The sequence below is a fragment of the Colletes gigas genome, unplaced genomic scaffold, assembly GCF_013123115.1.
Source record: "Colletes gigas isolate AHSC1104 unplaced genomic scaffold, ASM1312311v1 Colletes_gigas_Sc00004, whole genome shotgun sequence".
Lineage (NCBI taxonomy): Eukaryota > Metazoa > Arthropoda > Insecta > Hymenoptera > Colletidae > Colletes > Colletes gigas.
The window spans coordinates 4961871-4984898 of NW_025106633.1; the positions used below are offsets into that span (position 1 = coordinate 4961871).

Sequence of the window (23028 nt, forward strand, 5' to 3'; positions counted from 1 at the left end):
TGAAATCACATGTTACCCGCGAGGACGACGGTTAGATTGTTTCGTCGGTGCTTCGTCATTGGTCGCGCGCGATCCTGACAAATTGACGCTGGAACACGCGCCGCGCTCTTTTGTGCCCACAAAAGCGCATCGAACGCTACTCTTTTTGTTTATTCCGAACCGACGCTTTAACTGGGAAATCATTTTCGCGAGAGGGTGGAATCGCCGGTGCCGATTGTTCTGCCGCGAGCATTGGACGTTCGTTCGTATCCATCGAAGAGGTATTCCTCGAAGATCGTACGTAGTCATTTTTCTGGGCTCGCAGTAAAATCGGTTTCGATCGCGGCGTGGAAACTTCGATCGGGAATCCGATTCGAGATGAGTCCACGCGCGTGTTTAGCGGTCAGCAGAAGGAGGGGGGAAAAAAAAGCCCAGCCGGTATTAAATGAACGAACCCTCCCCCACCCCCCATACGGTATAGCTGCTGGCTCTCCGACAAGGCACCGGCCACCCAGCCCTATCCACTTACCGCACGAATGGACGAGGTGGTCATCAGATCGATGAAAAGAGATTCGCGACACGCCACCGCGCGCGCTGCACCGACGCTAAAACTACACCCTCCGCCCACACGCCACCCCCCAGACGTTGTTTGTGTCTCTACAACGAAGCCAATCGCCCCCGCGGCTCCCGAACGTAGGGTAGGGGGGGTTGGCGAGAGAGGACGAAACTCGTAGCGTGATCTAATTGTGCCCACTCAAACCGGATCAAAACAATGCGGCGCACGAGCTCGCGCGTTGCATTTAGCTAAATGTGTCTTTTGTGACGGCCATTGCCCCTCCGCGGCGCGAATTAGACGACAAAGCGTGTCGTTGTTTACGTTCAACGGCATTGTAACGCTGGTTAACGGTCCTCGTCAAAGCCCACTTAATGGCACCTTTAATTACGAATGTATACCGAACAATGAGGTCTCCCGCGGTATCCGCCGTACGGAATTATATGGAAATATATATCCTCCGTGCGCGGAAACGCGGCCAGAACGCGGGAAACTTTCGACTTGGGTAGTTTACGGCTTCTCGGGAACAAAGCCAACGGCATCATACGGGCCCGTTACGATAATCAAATTATGCAGTTCTCTATAAAAAAAAATGTGAACTTGAAACCACGGAAATTTGTCGAGCAGCATAAAATTGTCAATAATTTGGTACTCGATAACGTAAAAAGATTATGCTCGATCCAATTGTTTTTTGCGCAACGGTATTCTAAAATGAAAGTGTTTCTTTATGTTTTATGGGCTTTTCCAATGCGATCCCGATCCCGATCCCTATTACGAAACACGGTTTTTCGCGAACGCGTTTCGTAACTTCGCGCGACGGACGGAAACTGTGCGGCGATGCCCTCGACGGAGAGGGAGCAGGGCTTGTCGTCCCGGGAGCTCGGGCAGGAATTTCGCGAGAGCAGCCGGGTAATCCGATTACCCGATCGGCCACGAATTCGCCTCTCGTATCCGGTAACCGGAAAGCCCAGCGTGAAAGTGCTAAACGAGCAATAAGAAAGTAATGGCGACGCTCAAAGCAAGAATCCCGGGGCCCCTCTGGCTGGCGACACGGGCTGCCCGTGAGGAGGGAGGCGGGAGCGGGTACTACCGCGCGCAATTACGGATTTTGAGTGACAGATGCTCGCCCAGTCGGCAGTCGGAAGATTAAAACAAGTAATCAAAGCCCCGGTAGCCACCCCGGGATGGATATGGATGGATGCATTCCCCTCCCGCCTCCTGGTAGCCACCCCACCCGACCAACCCCTCTCGCCGTGTCTCCTCGTTTTCGTGGCCGCGGCGCGTTTCGCCTCCTCGTTCCTCTTTCCGCCCCGCCGGCGTCGAACCGCCGAGGGTAACCCCCTCCTCGCCCTCGTCCTCCCTCCTCGGCCACCCCTCGCCCAACGACCGTAATATCCACCTATCAAGCCGCGCTCTGAATGCTCCTTTAAGAAAATGTTCCTTTTCGCGAGCAGTCGCGAACCGGGAAGGTTATTAGACGGCTCCGCGAGGGAAAAAAAGAGCAACCGGGCGCGGCGGAGGGGCCCGCGGGGAGGGGTTGAGGGGCCAAAGAGGCTCAAACGACGCGAGTTCTATTTCACGAGAAACGATAGAGGATCCTCTTTGACGCGCGCGCGGTCTCGCTGGGCTTCGATCGCCGGTCTTGACAATAACCGACGACGAGAGTTCCGTGATGCCTTTTTCCTATTCCCGACCGACGTGGCGGGAGGGGGATGATGTCCCTACGGAGAGAAACTAACGACGTTAAACGACCCGACCGGTGGTCGGTGGATCGGAAATAACTCGTTCGGAATGTTTACCCCGAACACGTGGCGTCGACGACGTCCGTGGATTTTTCTTTTTGCAATTACACGTGAACTGCGATTTACGAATTACGTAATTCGCGATCGCGTTTGTCGTCGTTGGGGCCCGTTCGTTCTTTACGCCGGATCGCGATATTTTGTTTCCCCGCTGCGGCTGAAATCTCGCCGGAAGTATGGAGGCAGGGTCCGGCAACTGGTGAATAACCGACCGAAATCGCGGCACGCTGGAAAGGAGCTTACGGATTAAACCGCGATGGCCACAATAGCGAGATAGATTTTCCCATTGATTCGCGTTTCATCCCTTCTGGAAAGTTTGCGAATCGAGTTGCGTTCCTTTTTTTTCCACCCCCCTCCACTTCCATTTCGCCTCGGTTCTCCGACGATGCCAGGGCCGGTTATCGATTCTCCTTTCGACGCTCGATGCCAATTCGTCGTAACGTTCGTCCGATTAAGAGTGAGCGTGGATTATGTCGTCGACGGGTGGAGGGATTTTCCTGTTCTAATCGACTTCCTAGTCGTCTATCGTCGCCGGTTTGTCCCGTCCCCGCGATTGCTGGGATCTGCGAGTGTATACGGCTTCTCGTTCTAATTGCTCCTCTTGTTGTCCGTAACTAACGCTTAACCGACCTTAACAATCGTCTCCGACTATTCGTGCGGGTATTAAAATCCAACTGCGATTGCGGTGTGGTAGACTTTGCACACCGACGGAACGTCGAAGAATAGTAGACGAGCGACGGTATTAAAATTAAAATTAATCGATAAATTAATAGCGATGGGAAATAACGAGTCACAGACAAAACGAAGTAAATCAAAGAAAAAAAAGAAGTAAAGTTTCTAGTGAAATCGACTTGGCAATCTGTTAATTATGCGTACGATATTCGGTTCGCTGTCGACGCCCAAAACGACGTCTGAAAGTTAATTCACGAAGCCTCGGAGACACGGGATCGCGTCTGCCCGCTCGAATATGTTTAATCTTGAGATTTCGGCTCGCAAAGGACAGGATTGGATTTTGTAGGGCGAGAAAGGATGAGCCGTTTATCTCAGGCGTCGCTTTTCAGTTTTTCCCTGCTTCCCGTCTACCTTATGCCGCCCGCCAAACCCAGACCCTCTTTTCTCGGGTTACTTTATCCCTCCCATTTAGGGGGGGCGTCGCCAGTATCTTCTTCGCGAAATAATAAGCTCCTATAAATTTATCATGAATTCGGAAATCAGCCTTCTCGACGACACTCGGTCCTTGGTGCCGGAATTGCATCTCAATTGATATTTATATATCGACTACAGTAGCTGCAACGCGAGGACTTATGAAAGAATTAATTACAAGAGAAATGGAAGTAGCTTTATTATAATTCCATATACTGTCTCTTCCTCTGTACATTAATTAATTAATATAACATGCATTGTACCGCCTATTGAAATTATACAACAAAATCTGTTTTCACTTGTTCGTAATTTTTTCAAAGGTATCGTTAAATTCCTCGTTTCGATCACAAAATGAAAAAGCTCGAAGCAACTAAATCGATAAATAAATTTTACTTTGTTATCGCTGAATCAACAATACAGTCCGACTCTGCGACACCCTCTGCTTCTTCCTGCGCGGATCTGAAGGGAAAGTACTTTTATAGCGGAAACGTGGAAGAGAGAGGGTAATCCAGAACGGACTTCCAAGGATTTGACCCGTCGCTATTACTCCCATCGCCACAAAGAATCAAATTAACCAGCACAAGATTGCTGTTTCCCCTCCCCCTTTATCGTGGCTCCACGGATTCCACCCCTGAACCTCTGTATCACACGCGTACATACGAGCGTTCACGCACCTTTTTCTTCCCCTCTTTCTTTCTATTCGAGCACCACGAGCTCTCGTGGCCCCTTTACGTCCGATTGAAGCTACCGAGTACATCTTCGGCCTTGTTAGAAGAAATTCTGCCTACCAAGAACACGATTATTGCAAAAATACGCGTGTATTTGCTTTTCTCTTATCGATATTCTGCTAAAGAAAAAAAGAGGACTTTTAGGTTTCCAATAATACGAATAATGCTGAACAAAAATTAGAAAGAAGAAATGGGGATAATAATGATACAAAATTGAAGAGATTCATATTAATATTTTACTTATGATACAATACATCTGCCTTTGTATAAAATGTTACGTTTAATGCTTAATTCACTGATTCAAAGTATTCTTTGCTATCCTTTGGAGTTGGTTTGATGGTCTTGGATTCGGGCTGCCAATTAGCAGGACATACTTCCCCGTGTTTTTCGACAAACAGGAAAGCCTTGAGAAGCCTTAAGGTTTCATCCACGCTTCTACCCACTGGTAAATCGTTTATGCTAAATTGTCTAAGTATTCCATCTTTGTCTATGATAAAAAGTCCGCGTAATGCAACTCCGGCGTCCTCGACGAGAACCTCGTATTTCTTTGATATTTCTTTATTAAAATCGCTAAGGAGAGGATAATTCAAACTACCACCCAGTCCACCCTCCTTTTTTGGCAGCTTGATCCATGCCAAGTGGCTGTATTGGGAATCTGTAGAAACTCCAATCACTTGTGTATTCAGAGAGTTGAACTCTGAGATTCTTTCATTGAATGCTATCAACTCGGTGGGGCATACAAATGTGCTACAAATAAAAGTTTGAAATTAGTTTTATGAAAAAAAAAAAATTAGCATGCCTCTTATTACCATAGATTAAAAACTTACAAGTCTAAGGGATAAAAGAAAAGAACAACATATTTTCCTTTGTAGTCGCTTAATTTTATTTCTTTGAAGTCTAAGTGAACCACAGCGGTCCCGGAAAAATCAGGGGCAGGTTTTTGAATTGTGGGTCGACAGCAGAGAAGTTTAGAACTAATGCAAATGTTACGTGCATTCTCTATCAATGCTGGATTCTTAGCTTTCATCAAAGATGATGTTGCTGTAAAGGCCTGTAAATAAATAATATATGCATATTTATTTATACATAAATGTTTTATTGCTATGTAACAGTACTCATTAATTCGCAAGTATGACTTTCAGAGAATCTTTCACCCCCTTACTCTATGCACCTAAATATTTCAAATTATTATTTCTGTTAGGTTAGGTTACTTACCGCTTTGCAAACCTGAGGATGCAAAGACGTTAACACTCGGAACATTGTGAATGTACAAATTACTGACTATATCGGTGCAAAAATATTTCTATAAAAAAGACGGGACTTTCAATACCGATAAATTGCAAGAACACCTTGCTCAACGGTAAGTAACGGTTGCAAATAGTCATGTAAGGCAAAAAATCCTTCTCGGAATTCCTCCTCCAATTAGGAGTGAAAGTGGGGGAGTACTTAGTACATAGTACCGTTCAGCGTCGCGACAGACCGTGGCGTGGTGTACCGTAGAGGTCTTAGTATTAATGCAGACTCAAGTTCCTTTCTTCGTTTCTTTCACGTATCGACACGACTGGGAATATCAAACCAAACATGGGTATGATATGCATACATACAATATAAATACAAACAGTTTAAATGTTTGGGAGCGGACCGACAATGTAAATCAACCCTTAGAGACTTACGCATGCGTCGAACGCAAAGCCATGAAGGGGTAATTTTCCCACTACTCCCATTCTTGGAAGAAAGCCATCTTTCCGCCTAAGATCACTGGTTGCAAATGTTTTGTATCGGGACTTTGTGAAGGTTATATAACTCACTTTTCATGCAAATGATGCATCTCAATGGAGGACGATCGAAGAAAATCACTGATTTAGTTAAACTCACTACAGCTTTCTTCATGTTTACTTAATTACTACAGATAAATCATTTTTTAACAAATACGTATTACAATTATCCTCTCATGAGGATGCTTTGTTCTTTTGGTAGCAATGCGACAGGGAGCAGCACATGTCAGGATAACATTCAAACGATTTCTGAATCAAAATTTCTGTACATATCGAATCAGAATCAATCGATATATCGCATTAATTGCTAAACCAAAGTAGTTTAATTAAATCAGAAATTAATCAATATAATTATATTTTATTCAAATAACAATATTATAAGTTTTATGTTCGTTCTTATTAAATGGGAGAACATATATTTATATATTCATATATAAATTCAAATTACGAACGATAATCATTGCATTTAAATTAAGTGTCTGGTTTTCCCTACAATGGAAGATATCACACTACATATTCGTAAATAGCATTTGTCTTTCTAATCGAACGACAACTAATTTGAAAAATTTGTTCATCGTTGGCGAAACCAGACACACCGTTAGAGACAGATTTATGCTTCCATAGTAATTGAACTTTGTTAAATGTGATGTTAGGCAATTATTTCCGATAAAAAATATATCGTGTCTGTCGCTTAACCGCTCCTTAATCGTCTTGGTTCTTAATGCAAACGTTTCTCATATTAGAACATTTAACGTGTGCATACTTCGAAGCTTTACTACAAAAACATGATACACAAGTCTGCTCGTAACGTACAGGTCACACGGCTCACTGTGCTTTCATGCACTCGATTCCTTCGTTGTCTACAAAGACAGAGTTTGAAGAATTTAAACATCCAAACAAGAACAGAATGTTTTACCTATGTAACCCCGATTCAACAATCTGTTTCTTCCTTTTTCTTTTTTTAAATTTTTAAATTTTAATTGGAAGCCGTAGCAGTTGCGCTAGGTGCAGGTGTCGCAGCAGACGTAGATTCCTCTGTAACGATTCGTCGATTCTTCTTTATCCTTTTCCATTCGCCATTTGTGTAATTCATTTGGAAATGCGTTTCAACCAACATCGGTACAGTTGTTCCGTCCGGCTGTGTCACCTCTTCGATATTTTCTGAGAGCATTACTGTGACTATATTGCCCAATTTTGGACAAGGATTGTCTAGATAAAAAAAAAAAAGAAGAAAACACATCATGAGAAAAATATAAGAAAGTAACCAAACATCGGTCTGGCACGGAACGTGTTAAACGATATTCAATGACATCGAAATTGAATACATACCCCTAGAACCAGCCATAAAACCTAGAATGAGAGCTTTCTCTGGCCGAGTTACTTTATTAGCTGTTCTAAACATTTCTTGCGCTTCTAACATTTGTTCTCGCTGAAAACACGCAAGTCAAAGATCAATGATTTTACAATTCCGTTTCTTACGTATTTTATTATTTACATTGCATAACAAACAACCCATTCCATCATTTACATTATAAAAATATTATGTGTACATACCGTAAGAGACAGTCCCTTTCTTGTATTCGCAGCCGCGTTAGCAGGTTGTGCGGTAGTTTGTATACGAATCTGTGTGATGGTTTGAGCTGGTCTGACTGTTTGCACACCAACAGGTGCAGTTTCTACCGGCGTAATGACCGTTGGTGTTGCGACCGGTAGTACTGCAGTTGGAGTTGTAGGTGTACTTGGCGCTGCAGCTATAAAAATAACAAAATTTATTACTTCCTGAATAGTGAACACACGCCAACATTACCGGCTCCTAATTTACACCAGTGTTTTCAAAGTAGTTACCATTCAAAAGGTACACAAAACAAAATTTTTCTCGCTATATGTATATAAAAACGTACGGGTTTGTGGTGTAGTTACTGCAGATACTCCACTCGGAGTAGTGGGTGTTGCGTAAGACTGTACAGATGCAACAGGGGTAATTGGGGTAGCTGGTGGATTGATCGCAGCTAATCCCTGAGCATATTCCGGTGTTGTTGATGTTTCCGTGGTAGTTGTCGTTGTTGATGCTGCAGCAGCAGCAGCTGCTTGAGCTTCCGCAACTTTCTTCTGCTGTTCTTCCAATTCCATCATTCTCTTTCGTTTCTTTGCTTGAGCATATCCGAGCGGTTGCTCGTTAATATCTAACAGTTTAATTCCACCATCCTTACGGATTCTACTACTAAGGGGTGTTCTATTGGACATTGAAGAACTCGTGAGGGAGGGAGATCGAAAACCACTTGTCGGCACTTTGCTCGGAATGCCTTTTAGAGGTGCTGAAAATAAATAAATAGTGTTACCTTCAGATTTTCAATCTCTATTTTTTGCCATTTTTAAGTGTTCTATCAGTTTCATTTCCAGATCTGTCCTAATAGCTGTCCAGCTAATAATTGACCAGGTTGTATGTAAACTTACTTGTGTCTGTCATTTTTCTCGGCATTCCTCTGCTTCTTACAGGCACTGTAGGAGCAGTACTTTTTTTCAAATTACTCGCCGCGTCTGTACTCTTTTGAAGCAGCTCTGCCCTCAGTGCAGCACTTTTTGGTTTTCTTTTTAAGGTGAAATGCTTAACCGGTGCCGGTTGCTGACCGACAACCGAGGTAAGCGCAGTCTTATTAAGGTAATGACATTCTAACGGAAGCATAGCAGGATCATTTTGTTTTTTCAAAAGTTTTCGGAGATCGTTGACCAACTCTCCAAAAATAGGTCGGTGCTCATCTAAATCAGTGATGTCTGTATTCAAAGAACCTGTTGATGGAAAGGTCTTCATCGCTTCGGATAACATCGATACCCATAGCTCGCTATCCAACGATGCCACCTCAATGATTTCTTCCAATTCAACACGCCACTGTGAAGTTCAATAGAATTACTTATCTTGTAATAATCTAATTAAATCTTCGTGAAACCATCGGCAATTGAAATTGATGAATGTAAACGTTTATATCGGCGAGAAATATTGGTTTCACGTCGAACACGATTACAGTAGTGCCCACATAAGTGACCGCAATTTTGCCCACTTAAGTGTCCGCGGTTATCCCCACCAATTTTTGAAAGCCAAGCGGCTTCGAATATCGAGCGTCTCGAGCGTAACTTGACGCCGGTCGTTATCGACACATTGTATACATGGTTTCGGGTGCCAGCTATTGTATCTCACTCGCACTTATCCTCTTTCCTTATCTCCGTTGAATTCTGAGAAGTAATCATGCCCACTTAAACGACCGCGGCCGGTCACGAACGCGGACACTTAAGTGGGCACTACTGTATTTACTAAACATTCCAAAAACATCAAACATCTAAATAAAGTTAAGTGGCGGGTCTACGATTTGTACCATATGAATGAGATACGACCCAATATCTGACACATTAAACTCGCCACTGCATATTTTACCGTTCACGTTCTTAATAAGCATTTTGTTTAAATATTCGTAAAGGACATACTATGCTTACCTCTTCGACATTCCGTCTCGGTATGTGGAAAAACGAAAGAAGTAATTTGAGTTTAACTTGCGTCTGAAGATCTGGAAAACAGTCTTTGATGTTCCGCAATACTTCTGCGTTAAGTTGTGAACAAATCGAGCTTCCAGTCCAGCTATCATTTGACGTTCCGAGCTTGTTATGAAGCCACAACGACGTATCACTGTCCCTCACATTCGCCATATTGGAGTCGTTTGTTTCTTACATTTGACGTACATTACTGTGGCGCGCCACATGTTATTCCCGCCATAAAATAACGTGACAGACGTTCATAGAACATGTAAATCATAGCGACGCAATATTGGGAAGAAATACGATCTACAACAAACTTTTTTATTTAAGTCGATTGTGAAAAACCGCTGCACGACAGTTTATTCTCTTAAGTTTTGTAACGTTAGGCATATCGAGTGCATTCGTATCGAGAAAGCATAAATGTTTTAGAACGAACCACATTAAAATCATTTTAAACCAATTCATAACGTAAATGAGAATCGACCATAACTTGAACAAAGGATTTTCCCGCGAATACAAGTAGCGTCTTTTTACCCCAACACGATTCAAGTTTGATGTTGGTTTGTTGCAACAAAGTGTTCAGTAAAGAATATTTTAAATATGACTAATACAAATGGGTTTTCAGATTCGCAAGAGTCTGCATTACTTGACGAAGAAGTATTCAATGAATTGGAGAAAGAGATGTAAGACATAGTTTTGATACAATAATCTTGTCGTCGGCACTTTAATTTTTCTCATAACGGGCATGTAAGATGTACAAGTGATATCACAAAGAATTTCAAATAATCCTTAAAGAAAGTCCGATGAGATTGATGTGATAATTGATGTGATAATATAGTATAGTTGAAATTTGTTAGTATGTTAGGATCGCGGCACCTACAAATATATATTTGCATATTTGTTTCTTTTGTCGTTTAACACAGTGGAAGTAACACATTGCCATTCTTGGCAGTCGACGTAATGGAGCCAGATATCGAAGAAAAATACAATGTAACTTTGACGCAACAATATATATATGAAAAAAGAATGAAAGATGACGATCAGGAAGAATATTATCAAGAACCAGAAACATCACCCCCCGCGAGGGAAGAATTTCCCGGGTTTTACAATTTTACTTTCTCGCTGGCTACTCAGGATTGTAAACAATTGATTGTAAGTATACCGTTAAATTAAATGTTACTCGAATAGGATAATAATTTGTACAAGAATTTACAACTGCTTAATGTAACTTGTTCTCTGTTGTGGTATATAGTATTCTCAGTTATTGAGAAAAGTGTTTATTAACATGGAGCAACCCATGCCTATACATTTTAAATGGGATCCACCAGCGGATGGTCTTTTTTTACGGACTGCCATGGTGTTCAGTTTGGATCAATATGCAAGCGACCCAGTCAAAAGATGCCATAACCATATGGCACTGAATAATTTGAGTAATCGTGATATAGATCCGAGGGTAATCAAACATGTTGTTCGTTGTATGGATCATTCTAGCATGTACGAAGAAAATAACGAGCGCTTGTCCATATTGACGCCGCTGCACACACCTCAACCTGGATCACAGTATGTTCTATTGAATTTTAAGTTTCTATGTAAAAATAGTTGTCCATCTGGTATGAATCGTAGACCTACAGAATTAGTCTTCACTTTGGAAGATGGCGAAAAGAGAGTATTGGGTCGACGTAGGCTTCTTGTTAGAATTTGTAGTTGTCCGAAAAGAGATAAAAAAAAGGAGGAAGCAGAAACAGCTGATGCACAACCTGTGGTAAAAAAGAGGAAACTCTGTTTACCGGTCGGGAAAAAAATAATGCCGTCTTTCGATACGCATGTGTTTAATATTCAACTAAATATAGTTGGAAAAGAAAATTATTTGTCAATATTGAAATATGCGTATGATATTATGGCAGGTCAAGCCACGCGAACTGGGCAATATGAATTTTTCAAACCGTACATGGATGATATATTACGTAAAACTCCATAATTGCTTGAATTTTTATGTCTTTTATAATATCTTATGTGCCTTAAAGATAAAAAAAAAACAAGTATGTTTTACTGTTATCTAATTGTATATTTTACAAATTTAACAATGCATTAACAATTACAGTAGTGCCCGCTGAAGTGTCCGCGCTCGGAACCGGCCGCGGTCGCTTAAGTGGGCACGGTTACTGCTCAGAATTCAACAGAGGTAGGGAAAGAAACCATGTATACAATGTATCGATAACGACCGACGTTAAGTTATGCTCGACACGCTCGATGTTCGAAGCCGCTTGGCTTCTAAGAATTGGTGGGAACAATCGCGAACAATTAAGTGGGCACTACTGTACATTATAGTCAATGTTAATTTTAGTACCAATTGTGCATTTTTACAAGTTATATGCATTTTATAATGCATGATATAGTACATAATTAGGGGTATGATCTTAACTTTGTGATACATTTATGTCAATGTTTATACTAACATACGATATACTTGTTAACTTTTAATTATAATCAATATTAAATAAACAGTTTTGTTACTTTTTTTACATCAGACGTATATATTTTGGTACAATCCGAGATGAAGAAAGTACGTTTTGAAAAACATTCGAATGCCGTGTACACAAACATTTTATATTTAATACCTAATTCACATTAGAGATCGGAATTTCACGTGTATCTAAAATACACATGCACACATGTAATTAATATATTTGTATTAAAATCAATATACTGTTTAATACACAGGTATCAGTGTTTTTTTAAATTAAGGTTTTATCTGTTATTTTTTAGGCGAATAAAAATTTATTCAAATAACGTTTAACATTGATGGGTACATGTATATTTCAATATTCGTGTGTTCGTGTATTAAATAATACTTATACGGATATATTAACTACATGGCGTGTGTATAGCATTAATGCGTTGTATGCTCTTTAAATTTACATTGTTTATAACTACTTCAATTTGTAAATTTCTTAAATATTTCTGAAGATCATAAATTTTTAAATAATTAAGTTTCTAAAAATTATGTATTGTTCATTTATTTATAAGTAATTTTAAGAGCAAACCCTACATTAATGACATATACACGCGATCTAAAGGAACGATGTACTTTTACTTCCCGACCTATAAGGAAGAAAAGTATTGCAATCAAGAAAAATTTTGAGAAATGCTTTTCAAACTGCCTTGCTCACGCTTAGACTATTAAAAAAAAAAATTTTTAATGTGCTCATACACATACGTATATTGGGGTGTGAATTTGAATATAAATATTCTTTGCTAATCAGATACCAAATACAAAATAGTATATTAATGCACAATAGTGTACCCAAGTATTTAATATTTAACAGCACGAATAAGTACGACACACAAGTGAATGTCGATATTGGATCACCACAAAGTACAATACATCAGATTGTTCATTGTTTGTTCTAAGAACTAAATATATATGTTCGGTATTTTAGATATACACATTTCAATTACAAAATCGTTCGAATGTACTTTATCCCTGGTCATAACCTTAACTGTTCGTGCGAACGGCATTCTAATAATTGAATATCCAATGTGTGCAATGACAGAGCATTTGGTAATGGTGCAATGTGTTGCGACGATAAAATCATCGGACTCTCAAGACTTGCAATGCTTCTTTGTATTTTTATTTCAGTACCATTTTCTCCTTGACCATGTAATTTCCATTCCCATCCATTTTTTCCTCCTGTGGTGCAAGCAATCCAAACAGTTTCCTGCTCACACTGCACATTCATAATTTACAATATAACATTTACAATAATAGATTGAGGTACCTCGTATTAACTTGAAAAAATTACCTGAAAGAAGAAAAGATCTCCACCGCAATGTAATATATAAGCAGTTTCTGGACCAAAGGGAAGTGGCCAGGGGATTTGTACACGAACGGAATAAAAATGAACTTGAGGTACTTCGTGAAACCCGCTCAAATGTTCCAACACTGTATTGGCTGTGACGATATCTTTACAACCACTTTGTTTCGAGAGGGGGCATGTTATTTGGGTACAAGATACAGAGTCCATAGAACCTCCCCAAACGGGTGTAAGGGGTACACTAGACATCAGACTAGTAGTGCTTGACATTGTTTTACTTGTTACGCCAATTTGCAAATGATCATTAATAATAGTTTCCTTCGATAATTCTCCGGTACTCGCAGACTTCGCTCGATCGTATAAGTTTAAACGTTCATCAAAATTTAAATTATTTATCGGCGTTTCGTTTACCCTCGATGTATCGTTAGAAACCGCTGTTAGATTATCCGCCGAGGCAGCTTTCTCTGCTCCGCCAAGAAACAATTTATTTAGTAACAATTGTCGCGCTTTCAGAATTGGACCGTTAGTTTTCAATGTTGACGACGTTGCCTGCTTTTTTTTGCTTTTGCCGAAAAGTCCGTCTCGGAGATTCCAAGTTTGACATCCTGCGTTATTGCACGAGTTATCTTTAACGTCAAAAACCTCACGAAATACCTTGTGTAGTTTATCTGCAAGCAAACATCGGCCCTGGCCCAGTCTGACTCTGCAAACTGGACACCGAGTTGTCTTTGGTCTGCATCCGACACAAATAATGTGACCGTGTACGCACTGAGAGACTGGAGGCATTGAACTTTCTAAACAAACTGGACATTCTAAAGTTCGCACCTATATGAACATAATGATTAATTCTAGAGAGTACAGTAAAATCTCAATTCAATGAACAGAATTCTATGGTTCTATGTCGGTATATTCCCAAGTTATTTTAAAATTGGACAGTTACTCAAAGAACTTTGTCACCTAAACCTAGCGCCTCTTTGGCAGTTTCAAAAAAAAAATTACTAAATACGAGCTATCTTTTCGATTAACAAAGTAAAAAAAAAACCCCCTTAAGAAAGATCAAATTACGCACAACTCCGGACACTGCATTCGCAAGTTTACAAGCTACGTTTGGTAGTGGTCCTTTCACAGCCAGCCCTACTTCTTTCGGTTCTTCTTCTTCATTAGTATATCTCCAAATAAATAGCTTTATATGGTATTCCTGATGGCAGTGAATTAAAGTTGCAATTTGTTTTATCTTTAATCCTATTAAATCCTTTCCATCAATAGTTATTAAACAATCGCCAGCTCTGAAATGTGAATCATTTCAGTTTGAGTGATGTTTGAATATTTAGTTCAGGATTTTATTTACTCTTACCTAAGGCCAGCTGCATCAGCAAGACTTCCGGTTTCAACGTAGCTCACCCAAGGATACGGATCCCATTTAGATTTTGTAAGATGAAATCCGCAAGATTTGCCGTGTGATTTAATTTCCTTCACATTTTCTAACGTTACGCAAATTTTTCCCGCGATTGATGATTCATTCAATGAATGTTGTTCTTCTAATAAAGGTGTCATGAAGATCTTTACACCAGCAGCTTCAGTTAGCAGTTCCGGACTAGGTGTGATAGACATAGTTTTCTTTCCGAAATTTATTTTATTTTTTTAGAGATCGTTTTATCTAATATTTCGATCATCGGATATACATTTAACATCAGCTTAAAGCACAGAACACCGTCTTCGAAAGCAAAATCAGATCATTTTTATGCCATTAATTTAAATTTTTCTATTGGCCGAATGAATGATCGTTACGTGGACCACGCGATGATCATACTGATCGAGCCTGTTCCTTAAGCAAAGTAAAAGTTTCCTGCTTGTTCACCTTCACATAATTACATGCCCTTGACACTGATTGCGTAATGAAACCGCGGTTTTGTTTCTTTTACATTATAACCAACAAGACAATATAACCAGGAAAAATAGTTTTCCACTAAGGACTAAAGATATTCATTATTGCAATGCTTATAGTATAATAATCGATCGTTTTCGGCAGTGACGACCAACAGATGCATATGGTAGTATCTTTTCTCTTTTTATTAACATGTCTACATATAATGATAGCGAGTGTTTCTTCGATGCTAATTTAATTCAAAGATATTGAAATATACATATTGTTGCAAATTCATAGTTTGTATACTTTAAATGTGAAGACATTGAAAGATCTTCAACAGAATAGGAATATTATTTTGAAATGTCCTACAAACAACGTCATAATTATTTATTTTTAGTAAGAAGGCAAAAATCTCTCCTGTATCGCTAACTTGGAAGAACATACAGTTGGATTGTCGGTAAGTGTAAAATATATTCTATAGGAAATAATCAAAATGCATTTAATATGTTAAGATAATGATAGATGAGAACATTTCTGTAAGTCTTTGAACAATGATAACAATGCTTCTAGTGAAAACTATTGATATAATATATTGAGACATTGATTTAATGTGTGTAGTGTAGTATGTGCTGTAGCTTTAAGAACTAGCAAATCGGGGTCCAAGTTTAAACAAGAGTTTTCAATTGTTTGTGCCAATGCGATATTGTGCTTTTCTACTTTCCTTAATTGTTCCTGACAATTAGCAAAGGCATCTAAAACTTCCAGCTTGGCAACTGGATTTCTATTGGAATTTGATGAATGTTCTCTTGGAGGTAGAGGGGGATGACTGCTAGCAATTGCTCTAGTATACATTTCTGTAACAGCTCGCAGTTTATCCACCCATTCCTGACGAGCTCGAGCATCTGTTGCTCTTAATTTGATCATATCACCTGCATTGTTGTATGAACATTATTAAAAACATTATACTGGTAGTTACCATTACTATATAAACATATAAACAGTAATATATTGTACCACCTGATATATTTAAATACCTGTAGCAGAATTAACAGTGAATGTATTAGAATCTTCATCGCTCGGCGCAATCACTGCACCTGCTAAATATATTGAGCATCTTGGTCTTTGATTCTTCTCAGATTCGCTAATGAAATAATGTAGTTCGCCAGTTTCTGGGCTAAGGATAAACCAACGATATTGCCAGCCTTTCATGGCATTAGTATACTTATGCAATAAACCCTCGTAAGGGTGCCGTATTTGAACGTTCATCGTTTCTTACTCGTATTGTATGGAAGCCTCGTAATATTTAAATCGGGCAGTTACAGCAATCTGTCAACTGAACTGACACATCAAGAAAGGTTAGTCAGATCGTCATAAGTTAGGTTAGAAACTATTGCAAATATTCTCTCCGACGAATAAAATCATTTTAATTCTTAGGGCAAGCCTTGTAAAGTTTCTTATCTCAACACACAAATTTAAAAGTATACACGTACTTTTTGCGTATAATTTTTGCATTACATAGTATCAATTTTCTACACGGTAACGAATTTTATAGATATTTTTTAAGAGTAAAATACGCAGAAAAGATGTCAATAATTTTTCACTCGAATAGGCTGAGAAAATATCAGTGTAAATCTTACGCGCGGTGTTTGCCGCCATGCGATTATCTCTCGTTTGATTAGACTCGTCAGTGTCAGCTACGGGTAATAAACATTTGTAAACACTAATAGTACCTTCAAATAGACACCTACCTACTTTCTATCTATATATTTAATTTTTGTAATGTATTCGTGAATGCTAATTACTAAAGTAGGGATGTGCGGGTAAACTCAAGCCGGGACACGGAAAGTTTGTGATACTCGAGTACCCGAAAATATTAATAATGTTAAGGCATTTTACGGGTTTGATATCGTTTTTATTATCAATAATATTCACATATAAAACTTACTTAGATAATATATAACTATTATTGTTTTCGTCAAATAATTATTAATAATTACAACAAAAGGAACCACAGTTCATGGAAATGAAACAAAACATCATAGTAAAACAGTCTTAAAAAAAAAACATAGTCTCATCTTTCTCAAAATATAAAAAACGTGTTTGTAAGAGATTAACTGCCTTTTCTTTTTTACAATGGAATGCAGAAGTTGCACAACGTCGATACTTTTTTTTTACTGCGACAATAAACCCTTTTCAATTAGTTTCTTCCGAATCGACGGCAATTCTACATCGTATATTTTACTTTCTTCGTCCCGTTGAATAATCTTTATTCCGATAGTGTCATTGACACTGATCAATTCTGAAATCTTATTTTGTATTTCGGGGGTATATTCATCGTTCTTATCAGTGGGTGCTAAATCTATAATCATATAATAAATTATAGTAACCAATATTCCAAGCAAAATGTCTATCACGATAAACATCATACTTACTAACGATGTTGCAAATACTAACGAGCGAACTAGTACTAATAAAATCTTTTGGCATAAGTCGTATGTTTTTATGACTAACATCCTCCGTATTTCCAAAATCAATAAAAAATATTGTACTTGTCGTAGAAGTTTTAGTACGACGATTACAAACGCCACGATACCATTCACCTTCGTAAAGAGCAAGACACAATTCATTCTCACGAGGAATATAGTAATCAGATTTCTCGCAATATTTAGTTATCTGCAATACAAATAAAACAGTATATATGCAATATTGTAAATGCGTGCGTATTGTGTGCAATATTGAAATACCGATGTAGGCATTATATCCATAATATAGGTCATTAATTCATAATCTAATGGGCACATTGCATATTGATGGCCATCATGAATGGAGTATGTTATAATAACTTGAATGACGTCGCCTACTTTTCCTAATTCAGCATTTGTTATATCGTCCGACATGTAGCACGTTGTATCTGCAACAAATTATTGCTACACTTTAATATTGATCTAAAAAATATAGCTTAACTTAAAAATGATTTTTATTTTTGGATAATTACCTTTTTCATTAGATTTCTCCCAAGTCGGTACTAGTAGTTCAGATATCGTTTTATTAATATCATCTCCGCTATGAGATTTAAGATAAACGCCATCTTTGGACGGTATGCCATCATATGTACATATCAATGGGATCTCGGTTCCTACTAATTGACTAAGATAATCACTTATTTCTTTCGTCATGGGAGTATCTTGAGGAACATCTTTTAAAACTATTTTCAACGTACAAACATGCAAATCTTTTAAATCGTCATGTAGGACTCGAAGTTTCTTCATACTGGTAACTTCTATATTTCCAAAATCAACATATATAATAGTAACTTTATCATCTGCCACTCCAGTCACATTCGCTCGGTAATAATTATCATCTATATACTGAGCTATCACCATTTCTCCAACAAGTGGTAATTCTTTCAATAATGGAGCTTTTTGGGCACATTTTGCAATATGTTGCATAAGACGATTGTAGTATTCTACTTCTTCAGTACCCAATGGCCGAACAAACAGATTAACATGATCCCGGAATGCAGTCAGGCAAACCTCGGAGCCACTTTCCAAACGATTTTCTTCTATGGGCGTTGGAATCCAAGGCTTTACATCAGCTAAAAATTGATGTTTCTTATCGTTTATAATTACTATTTCAATTCTATCTTCTTTACGCGTTATCGCTTTAAACGGTTGTCTACAACTATCAGGTTCATATTCAGGATTATTTACTCTCATTATAGCACCAAGAGCACAAATGTTTAAAAATTGTTCCGGACATGGCACGGTTTTACTGACTGGCATCACTCTGGCTTCATCTATTACGGCTATGTTTAAGAGGGGCTCGAGTGATAAGACATATCCCCTGCGCCAATTACCGTTTGAAATTTTGCCGCATATTAATTCCCCTATTTGAGGTCTGTGATTAGAATTTTCTGCGTTTTTTTCACATATCAAAGATAATTTATACAACCATTCGTGAAGCGTTTTCGGTATTAATGAAATACTGTAAGTATTATTACTCAATTTGTCACAAATGTCTACTACTCCTGTTTCTCCAACGGCCAAATCATTTATCAAATATTTCGACTTGTTGAAAGGACTTGGTATCTTATCATTAATGAGTGCTTTTGGAGAAACCGAACTTCGATTAACTTTTGCATTTGTTAGGGCAGTAAATGTGGAAGCAACTTGTTCAGTTGCTTGAACTACTTGCGTTACCGGTATATCATTATCACCCTGAACTTCGACATTTATTACTTTATTGGAATCAACAGATATCATTTTTACAAATAATGTATCCTCATATCTGAGTTCTCTATATTTTTGGCTTACTTTTTCAGATAAACGAATTTTAGCAGAAAATCTTGCAACAGTTTTGAAGTGATTAATTTCCCGAAAATCGTCTGTTTTTATATATTCATCATTCCCATAATCTATATAATGCACTGTTAAAGGATCTAAAGACAGAACTAAAGCTCTATGCCATACATCTTCATATTTAACAGCATAAATATTTCCAACTATTGGTTCTACTTTTTCTGCCTTTTCCGCATTATGTTGTAAATTTCCCATTAATTCCTCAAGATTCAAAGTGTCTTCCACCTTTTGAACCCAAAATTCATGGCCCAATTTCACAATTATTCGTACTTCAATAAATTTTGATTTCGACAAAAATGTCTGTTTTTTAAAAGCTATATCTTTTTCTATCTTTATTATATCATTATTGGCATTCAAATTTTGTTCCTTTTTAACGACACTTTGAAGCCCATCTGATTTTGTATTACCTATCGATTTATTAGAACATGAACGTGAACTGTTTGTTTCATTAATATGTTTATTATCAGTATCCAATTCATTATTGATACCAACTCCTTCAGATTTGAAATGAATTTCATTGTGGACAGAAGTAGTCGTTTTAATACATTTAGATTCATTGTCAAGTACGTAATCGTCGGAAGATTTTGCATATACATCTATTGTATCTTGGTCTGTTAAAACAGTATTTAGATTATGATTTGGCGATGTCACTATATTTTTTATCGTTTTTGGTCTGCGAAGAGGCATTTGGACAGAAGAAACGTTTCTAGGTGATCGTTCTGCAGTATTTAATTGTGACACATGCATAGAATTAACGGCGGTCACTAGTGATCTGAAAATAAAGGAAAACAACAAAGAACTTTAAGATGTATGCTAAATTCGAGATTCGCAACAATTATTAGTATTATAAGAAAATACTCACGGAACAACTTGACATTCCCTTTTATGTTGCGGCCAATCAAGTATTTGGCAAGTTTCACTACAATAGAAACTACGACATCTTTCACAGCTAAACTTTGTCATTTTCGAACATTTCTGGCATTTTCCAAATGCATTTTGTAATGAGTCTTTGCCATATTCGTATGAACCCTATTAAATCAAATTACAGTACAGTCTTCAGAACTTTATAAAAATCTCATTAACGCTATTTAATATTTTTACATACAGCTACACGCTTTTCATACACCTTACAGATCTGGGTTTCAATTTCCGGATTTACATCTGGGAGTTCATACAATGTATAACCCCGTCCAAGCGAGACGCGCCGTTTGCCATCTTGTGTAATCATTAATTGTCCCCTAATGTATTTTAAAAAATAGTTATATACAATCACTAATAAAAATATTCAAGCATCAATATCGATAAATTTTATAATATCAAAATTTACTAGTCCTTTGATTCTTTTCTGTTATTAAAACAGCCTCATATGATAAATAAAAAAAAGTTTAATCGCTCTGTGTATATTTACTTTTGACCAGTTAGTAAAACTATATTGATGACTAAAGATTTTTGTGACCAACTGTACTTATGTACAGTAGTGCCCACTTAAATGTCCGCGCTCTGGACCGGCCGCGGTCACTTAAGTGGACACTGCTGTACATACTTTGTATAAATTTTCAAACATTACCTTGTCCACAATGCATTTGCATTTCCATAAGGTCTTGTACTTTCATATGGATTAAATGTATCAGGATCAGAAGGATATGAATATAATAAATCATCTTCTTTGTGCTTTGGAAATCTTTCATATGATCCTGCTTTGGTAAATAACTCTAAGGGTCTGCCACGTCCTTTTGTTTGTGTGCTATATGAAATTACAAATCCTTTATTTAAATATAATTTTCATTTATATTATAAGTATCTATTAATCTCACTTTGTTTTTGTTATTTACTTACGAAGGTCTATCTAAAGATAGAACATCTTTTAGGTCGTAATTTTCCTGTTGCCTCACATCCACTAAAACTGGCGGTGTTACAGACTGTATTGTATTTGACTTTTTTTCTTTAGCAAACGATACTTTTAAACGCAATGGCGGTACATTATCCAAATCTCTAATACATTTCTCTGCTTCATGATATGTTCCATAGGTAACATAAGCCCAATTAGCATTTTTACGGTAAAATTTCCCAATAACTGTTCCATAGTGATTAAAGATTTGTAAAAAGCCATGCTTAAACATTAAAAATATTTTACTTACAAATTAGTATTACATTTTAGTAAGTTATATGTAAACAAATTTGTAATTTTAATAAACATAAAATGGTCTAAAATTTCGTATACGTACCTCGTTTAATTCGTCAGGTAAATTATTCACATATAAAGTGAATTCTTTGCTAGAACTACAATATATCAAAATTTATATATGTATAAAAAGATATATGAAAAATGCATGTGCTTTATTTTATGTTTGATACGGAAAAGAAAAAAAGAAAACAAATCGTTTACTTCAACAACGTGTTACTGTTTGAAAAGACATGCACGTGTTTACAACCGCAACATAAAATCACAAAAGTAATAAAGAACTGAAATCAATGATTTGTAAGAATTTCGAAATAACAAAATGATAATTGCATATAAATTAAATTGTAACGACGTTTTATATTTACCCATTGCACGAGGATGTATCTTTTGTTAATACATCCGGTTCATAAAATTCCATCGTTAATGTAATTGTTTTGTCACTGTTTAATAATGGTAAATAAACTACAGAATTTTACATAGATTTATTTCACCCTCGAACATGAAATATATATATATATATATATTAAATAGAAAATAATTCGAAATATAAATTCTATTACAAAAGTTTCAAAATGTTAAGAATGCTTTCAAAGAACTTCTTTGTTGGTGTCTAGCCGCACGAGTTCCACTACCACCCTAATCAATTTTCCCACCATTAATAAATGTTTGATTTCATAGTAGTTAGGTGACCACGTTGCCCACCAAGTCTTTGTCTTAACTCTGGAAGTACATATAGTCTAAGAAAGATTCAATTTTAGATGATGCCTATTGGCTAATTTGTGCATATGCCATACAAATTCCTTTCAGATTACAGATTCTTTAAAAACGGCGAAGTGTCGCCTCTAGATGTTATGTACTCTGTGAGTCTATGCTCTGGTGGTCAATGTGTTCATCACACTTTCGATTTGTAAGTTAGTTTCCACTGAATATTTAATACTCGTACGAAATGTTTATTTCATATTTAAATACTCGATATAAATAAACCCATATCGAATCAAAATAATACGTATATTAAAATTTTTTTACAGCGCTGAAAAAACTTTCATAAATTCGAATAATGCATTGAACACTATAGCAAATTTGTCCATATTAATTTCTACATTTTTAGTTAAATCTCAAAAACGTAATATGCTTGTATACTTTATTTGAATCTTATTCGCACTTTTTTTATAAAATTAATACGTTTGGTGCAAACGCTTAGAACGTACTATTTTAATCCACGTATCAAAAACGAGTACGGTGCAAATTAAGTCTGTATCGTCTGCATGCGACCGAAATATTTTACACGAAAATGAAATTATTCG

General features: G+C 37.6%; 6 protein-coding genes across 9 annotated transcripts; 1 reads left to right on the forward strand and 5 right to left on the reverse strand.

Annotated features, from left to right (window-relative positions):
* Window positions 1-4415: 4415 nt before the first annotated feature.
* On the reverse strand, window positions 4416-6164 carry LOC122394814 (peroxiredoxin-like). Of its 2 annotated transcripts, XM_043391952.1 has the most exons (4): window positions 6011-6164; window positions 5418-5960; window positions 5030-5253; window positions 4416-4949 (listed from the first exon to the last, which is right to left on the reverse strand). In XM_043391952.1, the coding sequence occupies exons 2-4, from the start codon at window positions 5460-5462 to the stop codon at window positions 4490-4492; spliced, it is 729 nt and encodes a 242-aa protein (XP_043247887.1). In that variant the 5' UTR covers window positions 5463-5960; window positions 6011-6164; the 3' UTR covers window positions 4416-4489. The 2 variants fall into 2 exon arrangements, with proteins under 2 accessions (XP_043247887.1, XP_043247888.1); XM_043391953.1 differs by lacking the exon at window positions 5418-5960.
* A 296-nt stretch (window positions 6165-6460) lies between these two features.
* On the reverse strand, window positions 6461-9697 carry LOC122394813 (negative elongation factor A). Its single transcript, XM_043391950.1, is given in 6 exon segments — window positions 6461-7186; window positions 7307-7406; window positions 7532-7728; window positions 7879-8292; window positions 8432-8864; window positions 9464-9697. Coding segments are annotated over 6 exon segments (1611 nt in total). The 3' UTR covers window positions 6461-6953.
* Window positions 9698-10021: 324 nt separating this feature from the next.
* On the forward strand, window positions 10022-11597 carry LOC122405354 (cellular tumor antigen p53). Its single transcript, XM_043410036.1, has 3 exons — window positions 10022-10185; window positions 10426-10654; window positions 10755-11597. Exons 1-3 carry the CDS (start codon window positions 10103-10105, stop codon window positions 11478-11480), a joined length of 1038 nt encoding a protein of 345 aa, XP_043265971.1. The 5' UTR covers window positions 10022-10102; the 3' UTR covers window positions 11481-11597.
* A 991-nt stretch (window positions 11598-12588) lies between these two features.
* On the reverse strand, window positions 12589-14941 carry LOC122405353. The gene is made up of 4 exons (XM_043410035.1): window positions 14672-14941; window positions 14387-14603; window positions 13306-14142; window positions 12589-13230 (listed from the first exon to the last, which is right to left on the reverse strand). Exons 1-4 carry the CDS (start codon window positions 14926-14928, stop codon window positions 12991-12993), a joined length of 1551 nt encoding a protein of 516 aa, XP_043265970.1. The 5' UTR covers window positions 14929-14941; the 3' UTR covers window positions 12589-12990.
* An 806-nt stretch (window positions 14942-15747) lies between these two features.
* Window positions 15748-16848, reverse strand: LOC122405355 (oxysterol-binding protein-related protein 11). 2 transcript variants are annotated; one of them, XM_043410038.1, is made up of 3 exons: window positions 16675-16848; window positions 16219-16522; window positions 15748-16113 (listed from the first exon to the last, which is right to left on the reverse strand). In XM_043410038.1, exons 2-3 carry the CDS (start codon window positions 16448-16450, stop codon window positions 15761-15763), a joined length of 585 nt encoding a protein of 194 aa, XP_043265973.1. In that variant the 5' UTR covers window positions 16451-16522; window positions 16675-16848; the 3' UTR covers window positions 15748-15760. The 2 variants fall into 2 exon arrangements, with proteins under 2 accessions (XP_043265973.1, XP_043265972.1); XM_043410037.1 differs by having other exon boundaries at window positions 16219-16848.
* Window positions 16849-17280: 432 nt separating this feature from the next.
* On the reverse strand, window positions 17281-22211 carry LOC122405229. 2 transcript variants are annotated; one of them, XM_043409806.1, is made up of 10 exons: window positions 22090-22211; window positions 21768-21822; window positions 21379-21653; window positions 21110-21286; window positions 20648-20780; window positions 20405-20571; window positions 18180-20314; window positions 17929-18095; window positions 17617-17857; window positions 17281-17543 (listed from the first exon to the last, which is right to left on the reverse strand). In XM_043409806.1, exons 1-10 carry the CDS (start codon window positions 22140-22142, stop codon window positions 17356-17358), a joined length of 3591 nt encoding a protein of 1196 aa, XP_043265741.1. In that variant the 5' UTR covers window positions 22143-22211; the 3' UTR covers window positions 17281-17355. The 2 variants fall into 2 exon arrangements, with proteins under 2 accessions (XP_043265741.1, XP_043265742.1); XM_043409807.1 differs by having other exon boundaries at window positions 17426-17543; window positions 17621-17857.
* Between the last annotated feature and the right edge of the window lie 817 nt (window positions 22212-23028).

Coding starts and splice junctions, on each gene's coding strand:
- LOC122405229 (XM_043409806.1), bottom strand. CDS start 22,142: ATGGAATTTTATGAACCGGATGTATTAACAAAAGATACATCCTCGTGC. Junction 21,823..22,089: donor GATACATCCTCGTGCAATGG/GTAAATATAAAA, acceptor GATATATTGTAG/TTCTAGCAAAGAATTCACTT. Junction 21,654..21,767: donor TACCTGACGAATTAAACGAG/GTACGTATACGA, acceptor TTAATGTTTAAG/CATGGCTTTTTACAAATCTT.
- LOC122394814 (XM_043391952.1), bottom strand. CDS start 5,462: ATGTTCCGAGTGTTAACGTCTTTGCATCCTCAGGTTTGCAAAGCG. Junction 5,254..5,417: donor ATCCTCAGGTTTGCAAAGCG/GTAAGTAACCTA, acceptor ATTTATTTACAG/GCCTTTACAGCAACATCATC. Junction 4,950..5,029: donor TTCTTTTATCCCTTAGACTT/GTAAGTTTTTAA, acceptor TTTTATTTGTAG/CACATTTGTATGCCCCACCG.
- LOC122405355 (XM_043410038.1), bottom strand. CDS start 16,450: ATGAACGTTCAAATACGGCACCCTTACGAGGGTTTATTGCATAAGTAT. Junction 16,114..16,218: donor CACTGTTAATTCTGCTACAG/GTATTTAAATAT, acceptor ACAACAATGCAG/GTGATATGATCAAATTAAGA.
- LOC122405353 (XM_043410035.1), bottom strand. CDS start 14,928: ATGTCTATCACACCTAGTCCGGAACTGCTAACTGAAGCTGCTGGTGTA. Junction 14,604..14,671: donor GCTGATGCAGCTGGCCTTAG/GTAAGAGTAAAT, acceptor TTCACATTTCAG/AGCTGGCGATTGTTTAATAA. Junction 14,143..14,386: donor CGAATGCAGTGTCCGGAGTT/GTGCGTAATTTG, acceptor ATGTTCATATAG/GTGCGAACTTTAGAATGTCC.
- LOC122405354 (XM_043410036.1), top strand. CDS start 10,103: ATGACTAATACAAATGGGTTTTCAGATTCGCAAGAGTCTGCATTACTT. Junction 10,186..10,425: donor AATGAATTGGAGAAAGAGAT/GTAAGACATAGT, acceptor CGTTTAACACAG/TGGAAGTAACACATTGCCAT. Junction 10,655..10,754: donor AGGATTGTAAACAATTGATT/GTAAGTATACCG, acceptor TGTGGTATATAG/TATTCTCAGTTATTGAGAAA.